General features: G+C 43.8%; 1 protein-coding gene across 1 annotated transcript; it reads right to left on the bottom strand.

Annotated features, from left to right (window-relative positions):
* Positions 1-3,781: 3,781 nt before the first annotated feature.
* Positions 3,782-5,642, bottom strand: LOC310791886 (uncharacterized protein). The gene is made up of 2 exons (XM_083653563.1): positions 5,515-5,642; positions 3,782-4,759 (listed from the first exon to the last, which is right to left on the bottom strand). The coding sequence occupies exons 1-2, from the start codon at positions 5,628-5,630 to the stop codon at positions 3,784-3,786; spliced, it is 1,092 nt and encodes a 363-aa protein (XP_083509689.1). The 5' UTR covers positions 5,631-5,642; the 3' UTR covers positions 3,782-3,783.
* Positions 5,643-7,552: the final 1,910 nt, after the last annotated feature.

The raw sequence follows: 7,552 nt of genomic DNA, 5'->3' as shown, positions 1-7,552 counted from the left end.
AGGAAGCAGGGGTGTGTCAGCGCCGCCAGGAAGCAGGGGTGTGTCAGCGCCGCCAGGAAGCAGGGGTGTGTCAGCGCCGCCAGGAAGCAGGGGTGTGTCAGCGCCGCCAGGAAGCAGGGGTGTGTCAGCGCCGCCAGGAAGCAGGGGTGTGTCAGCGCCGCCAGGAAGCTGGGGTGTGTCAGCGCCGCCAGGAAGCAGGGGTGTGTCAGCGCCGCCAGGAAGCTGGGGTGTGTCAGCGCCGCCAGGAAGCAGGGGTGTGTCAGCGCCGCCAGGAAGCAGGGGTGTGTCAGCGCCGCCAGGAAGTGACACGCCGCCAGGAAGCAGGGGTGTGTCAGCGCCGCCAGGAAGCAGGGGTGTGTCAGCGCCGCCAGGAAGTGACACGCCGCCAGGAAGCAGGGGTGTGTCAGCGCCGCCAGGAAGCAGGGGTGTGTCAGCGCCGCCAGGAAGTGACACGCCGCCAGGAAGCAGGGGTGTGTCAATGCCGCCAGGAACAGGTATGCAAACTAGTCACCTTTTTCATCCCAAAATAGGGCACTCAAGTATCGTCACCTTTTTCATTATCCATGACTTTGCATCCCTGCAGGAAGCTGCGGTGTGTCAGCGTCGCCAGAAAGCAGGGGTGTGTCAGCGCCGCCAGAAAGCAGCGATGTGACAGCGCCGCCAGAAAGCAGCGATGTGACAGCGCCAGCGCAGGCAGCAAACGATGCCTTCACAAGGGACCAAACTCTATTTCTCTTAGATTTAATGAGGCAGCACCTAGAGTCAGATGGTGGTGAGCTCCCACAAAACTTAGCTGAGCTCAATGCTAGAATTAAAACAGGCAAAGGGTCCAAGAAAGAAATGTGGAGGGATATGGCCACTAAGCTGTCTGAATATTTTGGCCAGGTGTTTGATCCAGAGAGAGTTTGTAGGAAGTGGAACACACTTGTGGATGCCTACAAGAGAATCAAAGATAATAATCAGAGTACAGGGAGGGGAAGTATGCGGTTTAAATTCTACAGTGAAATAGAGGCTCTTCTGGGGGAACATCATGATGTCGATTTTCCAGTTGTGGGAACCTCTGAGGGGGTTGAGATTCGCAGGCCTGGTGTGCTTGTTGCTGAGAGACCTACACCCAGCCAATCCAGCCCTTCTCCACAGGGTAGCACAGGAGGAACACGGCCGAGGCCGAGAGCGCAGGTAAACCCAGTAGTGGACTTCCTCCGTGAGTCTGAGGCTGCTAGCCAAAAGAGACACGAAGAATTGTTGAGTCAGATGAGGGCTTCGCAAGTCTCCTTTGAGACGATGATGAAAGAATATCTAAACAAGCCGTAAGAGTTTTTTTTTTTTTCTTTTTTCTGAGGCCTTCACAGGTCTCTTGAGACTATGATGAAAGAATATCTAAACAAGCCTTAAGATTTTTTTCCTGATTTATTTATATTTTAAGCTGTAAGAGGTTCAAGGGAGATGGGTCAAACTCAATAATGTTCAAAGCGTGGCTGCTGTTTCTACATTTATATTGTCTTTTAGACATTTGTGCCACATGTTGTAATAGGAAAACTTAACCGAACCACTATTTTGAGGTTTATGACCCAGCCCTGCAATTTTGCACATTACCTGAAGTGGATTTATATTTGATTTTTTGGACACAGTATTGACATTTATTTTTGTTAGACTCAGGTTAACACGTTCAAGATTATAACATTTATGTCCTCTCTTATGTTTTTTGTGTTTTAGCACCCTGGTAGAAGTTTGCATACGACAGCTGAAAATGTACAGTGGTTGGTGATGTGGATATTTTTTTATATATTTTTTATTTTCTCAGAGTTTACAAAGTGCACTTGTTAAGAATTTGATGCTGCTATTGAGATGTTATTTATTTATTTTCCCAACCGTTATCTATGCAGTTCTAAACATGTTCAACTTAAACTTGAAATGCTTTTAATAAAATCCATTGGGCATTTTCACAAACTTTGTTGCAGTTTTCTTTCATGTCATTGTCCGCTAAGAATGCATACTCTAAACAGTGGTACTCACCTGGGTCTGAGGGACACCAGAGGTTCTTTAGGGGGTTCCAGGGTCCCCAGCAAAATGATTTGGTAAACTTGAGCATCATTTCATTTACAAGAACTTCAGTTAGAGAATGTAGAATGACTGTTTAGATCATAGTTTGTCTGGTATGTCTCTACCTACAACAGAGATAGTCATGGAATTCTAGACAATAATATCTAACAAAAAAACATCAGATTTGGATCCAAGAGACATCTCATCAACTGGGGGTTTGTGTGTCATTTTAATTACCATATTAGTTGACACAGCCCCTCTTTAAGTGTCCGGTAGTTCATTGGTCAGTCATGTTGACAGGCACAGCAGACAGCCAACCAGTTTGTAGAATTCACAACATCTAAACTCACTAATTAAGATAATTTTGTTATTCTGGAGAGTGGCAGCTGGGACAAATATTACAAGCATGGGTGTAGTGAATTTACAGCATGCGCGTCTAATAAACGCACACATTAATAGATGCCATAGATTAATATGTAAGTACACATGTTCATATTCATTTGGAAGTCGAGTTACAGTAAGTTTCTCTATTTCCTTTTGTTGGTTCGTCGTATGCTGGTATGTGCCTTGCATCGTCTGACGGGCGAGTAGTCTTCTAGCCACTCCTTGGCCAGTCTACTGGTATCTGCTCTCTACGCTAGTTGTTAGAAATTGACAGTCTGTATAATAAACTTTGCAATGCCACCTTATAACTAAAAGTGAAAAAGACAGAATAATATACTGTAGTGGTTATGTGGTTGTACCATATATTTCTTTCAGCTATTCTAATTTTCTTATGCATATTACTCGCCCGAGCGCACTCGCCTTAATTACCTCGTGGTCGAGTTGATTAATACTCATTCTTTGTGTGACTGTGTGCGTCGCTAAGAATGTAAGTACATACCTGAATAGTTACAGTATTGAGAGGCTGTTGTACAGTAGTTTTGCTGTTCTTGGTGTGACTAGTTCCCTGTATCTGTCAAATTGTTCTGATTGTTTTGAGGATGGTCGTTGAAATTCAATGCATGCTGGTATTGCATGTAGATTATGTAGTCGAAAATTGATGCCTGTTATGGTTTATATTTATATCAACATTTTTTTTCATTTTAAGGCATAGCTATAAGTTAACTAAATCAGGATAGTAGCCACCATTTTTGGTGAACATGGCTCAGTACGCAATCAAGAACTACAGAAGAAAATGTGGTCAATACTGCCGCCATGTGGGCTGTAATTACAACCTAATTTCATTTATGTGAAAAGGGCTTGTTGCAGCTGTGCACTTTAACGGATCTTTATGTTATTCTGGAGGCTTGTGATATTCTGTAGATTGTTAATTATTATGCTGTACTCAGTTGCATTATTTTAATCCATATGTAATTCAAGTTGTATTTGGTTACAGAAACCACACCCTCAATCACATGCCAGTTAATAATAAACCAGTGGAACAGTACCGTGGTTGCAGTCTATCTCTCTAACTGGAGTGCATAGCCAGTTGTTTACACCCAGTTATTCAGCATCCGCACACTGAATCGCACCAATATGTTAATATCAACTTTTTTTAAAGCATTTATTTAACCAGGCAAGTCACAATAACAAATTCTTATTTAGAATGGCAGGATACATGGTGGACAGAGATTTACATTTTTTTCTTTCTCTCAGACAACCAGGCAAGTCACAAGAATACATTCTTATTTAGAATGGCAGGATCCGTGGTGGACACAGAGTGGACCCCCCCCCCCCCCCCCCCCCCCTCTCCAGAGATTAACAGTTCTCATCGTCTTCCTGGCGTGGACAACCATCTGGATGCTCCTGACACATTTCTGTGGGTCCTGTGCATAGATTATGCAGCATACATGCAGACACAATGATCATGACAACCACATCAAGCCTGGTGTTTGGGAGATCTCTCACCCTCCTCCATTTACACTTGAGTCTCCCGAACGCCTGCTCGACCACCACCCGCCCTCGGCTTATTCTGGAGTTGTACAGCTGGTCCTGCATGCTGAGAGCACCATTGTCCCGCTTTGGAGTAGTGATGAAAGGGTAGGCTTGGCCAATGTAGGCGCTATCTCCAAGCAGCATGAATCGTCCCATTTTCTCCCCCCAGCTTTCAAAGAACTTGGATTTCCTGAGGATCCTCGCATCATGCACCTTTCCCGGTGCTCCAACAAAGATGTCACGGAACCTCCCTCTCTCATCCACAATCCCCTGAAGGACTACTGAATAATAGTTCTTTCTATTTAAGTAGTCCCCTCCCCTGATGTGTGGTCGCTGGATCTTAATGTGGCATCCGTCGATGGCACCGATGACGCCTTGTATGCCACATGTTGTGCTGAAGGCAGCAGAAGTAGCCGTCTTCTCACACATGGTAAACCAACTAATGAAAGATGGCACCATGCTGCAAAATGTTGTGAGCACTTCCACAACACACCTGTGTGCTGTTGACTGGGAGACATTGAACTTGTCAGATATTTCTCTGAAGCTATTTTGGTTCGCCATATACCAAAGGAAGAGTGCAACCTTTTGCTTGAGAGGAATCTCGGGAGGACCTCCGGCCTGGTTGTTTTCATTTAGACCCTGCTGTTTCAGCACATATGTCAGGTAATCAAACTGAGAGAGGGTGACCCGAAGATGCCTGAAGAATGTTGCCTCATCCATGTGGAAAAGCAGCTCCCATTCAGTGCCGGTTTTTATTATTTTGGTGTGTGGCCTCAGAAAATGAGCAAGGACTGCATTCCTGAAAAGTAGGAGAGACACAAGATTCAAAAGGTGAATTAAATTAACAGATTGTTCATGATTAAATGAATACTCTTAAAAAGTGAATACTTGTCCTTGGCTTATTCCATTTTACACCTCCTTTGTTTTCACTGTCATAGCCTGATTTGGTAACACTTTAATTCTATAGTCTGCCTACAGAGAGTCTACAGAGTATTTGTAAGATTTGAACAGCTTATTAGTTTACATTTGACTGTTTAACAGATATTCAACAGATTATCTATATTCTATACTGTACAGTAGTTTTGCCCTCCCTGTACTTTATTATCTTTCTTGTAGGCATCCACAAGTGTGTGCCACTGACTTCCTACAAACTTTATCTGTATCGAACACCTGGACAAAATGTTCTGGACCCTTTGCTTGTTTTAATTCTAGCACTGAGCTCAGCTAGGTTTTGTGGGAACGGGAAGCAACCCGAATCGGTTTAGTGAATCTCAGCTAACGCTAATAAGCTGTTAAAACAACATCTACAGATAACGCAAACCAGTTGAATGTCAACTAATAAGCTGTTGAACTTGAAATGTTAAATACTCTGTAGACTCTGTAGGCGGACTATCCAAATAAAGTGGGGGAAGGATGTATTTGTGGCAACAGTAGCCTATTGGTAGGCTATGTGAAGGCTAACGTGGCTATGCTATGCTAGGCCAGTGAATGGCAATGTAGATACGTTTCCAAAGTATGAAGTGCCGTAAAATAAAATGTATTATGGAATGTTACCTTATGCGTTGTTGACGCTCATCATTTTCGTTTAAATATGCAAGGAGGCTGCTCCGTTCACTGTTAAGCTGTCTTGCAACTTGCAAGACAAAAAAAAGTTTGTTGCGGTCCGCCATCTTTCTTGTATGCGTTTTACCGTTTTGCCTTTGTGTGCACAGGAACGCTTTGGAGGTGGGGGGTGGGACTTTTCCACTGGGAAACGCCCACATCCCAGTTGTCTGGAAGGCAGCATAAGGCCAGATGACGCGAAACGCGTCGGCTGGCCCAAAAAATATGTGAGAGATGCTTGATATCTCTGGCAGTGAATATCCAATTTCAAAAATTTCAACGGATTCGAAAACCTTAGGGGCGTGAGATTTAATATATATTCATATTCCCCACGGAAAACCCATCCTTTAAGAGCTACCGGGTAGATTAGGTGAGTGCAGCCTTCCCGGGTCCCCTGTGTTCGGAGGTAAGCTGAATCCGGGCGATGGACCGGTTACTCCTTCAATAATACTCGATGAATAAAAACATGAGGGCCACTCGGTTTCTCTTATCTTGCGAGCGAGGACGAGGAGTGGCCTTGGAAGATGAAGCAAGTTCCAGAAGTGAAGAGATGTGACGTCATTTGGAAATACATTATCGCCCCAAGTGTGCTGCAGTGCTAAGCCGGTGGCGGCGGGCGAAGACTAAATGATGTCCTGGTATCTTGCACATACGCAGTGTGAGATGGAAATGTTTTAACAGTCATCAACAACAGTTATCTCCCCCGTGAGCCACTTTCCATCCGCAGACTTCATATTCACATACCATCTAATGCGTTTGAAGCAGCACTTATCAGCCCACCAGAACCGGAGTCTTGACATTTCAGGGGGAAATTGCACCAAAAACTCCCCCTGGTACCCCGAGTCCATTTAAGAGGAAGATCACCGGAGTTGCTAAGTGCGACAGTTACTTTCGACTGCAAGTAGTGGAATACATCTTTACCACTAAATGCATGGCAACATTGAGCAAGACTAGGTCAACATAGAGGCTACTTAGGAAAGATGGCTTTTCAGTTGCAGAAGAGGCAAAAGAGAGTTGCAGAAGCAGGAAATATCTTTAAATTGATAAAAAAAAAATATATATTTCTGGAGGTAATGGAGATTTGAAACCAGACAAAATAAATAGTATAATTGAATATAATGGAAATATATAAATATATACTTGACTGCAATATCACAAAGAAGCAAGAGAGGAGGGCAATGCAAAGCCAAGAAGTCTTTACCCTGTGCAAAACATACAGCACAAATAAAGTTAAATAAGAAAACATCATATAAGCCCAAATATAGTGCCCATACGCTACCAGTCAGTGCTATGTTTTCCATTCTTTTAAAGCTGTTTTGATCTAAAGATCAGACTTATGCCTAAATGCTAGACATTCTTCATCAACAAATAGACAGTAAATAGTGAAGTTGATGACTATGTATGAATTCCTCTCCACAGGCAAACGTCGGCTACCTTAAGGAACGTTTTCATTTGTTTTAGGGATGGGCATTTCTAGCAAAAACACTATTCGAAATTCGCTGGCCAAAGTCGACTTTTAATCGAAATTCGAAAATAAAAATAAAAATGTAATTTTTTTTTTTTTTTTGTGTGAGTTAACACGTTCACTGCCGTTGCCGAGTCAACTCGTCAAGCAGAAACCAACGGTTGACTGCCAATGGCGAGTCAACTCGTCAAAAAAAAAAAAAAAAAAAATTTTGACGGTGGGACGTGGATCCAAGCTCCCTACGTCTCCTATAAAAATATGGGAGCCACTGAACGTGTACAACCCATTCCACCGACCCACTAAGTGGCGACAGTGCTCTCCAGAGCAGCAGAAAAAACGCGAAAACGCTTTCGCGCTGGGTGCTGGTGCACAACGTGGGGGATTCTAAAAATAGACTCGAGTGCAACACTATGCAAAACTATGTTGCAACACACCAGCAGAAAGCCCAAAAGCCCAGAATCGCACGCAGCTACATCCCAACTCATAACCGAAACGCCATCCAGGTGGCAGAGACTTGCCTGTCAC

The sequence above is a fragment of the Poromitra crassiceps genome (genome assembly GCF_964638095.1).
Source record: "Poromitra crassiceps genome assembly, chromosome: 17".
NCBI lineage: Eukaryota > Metazoa > Chordata > Actinopteri > Beryciformes > Melamphaidae > Poromitra > Poromitra crassiceps.
Note: the sequence above shows the minus strand (reverse complement) of the source record. Positions and strands in the feature narration are given on the sequence as shown.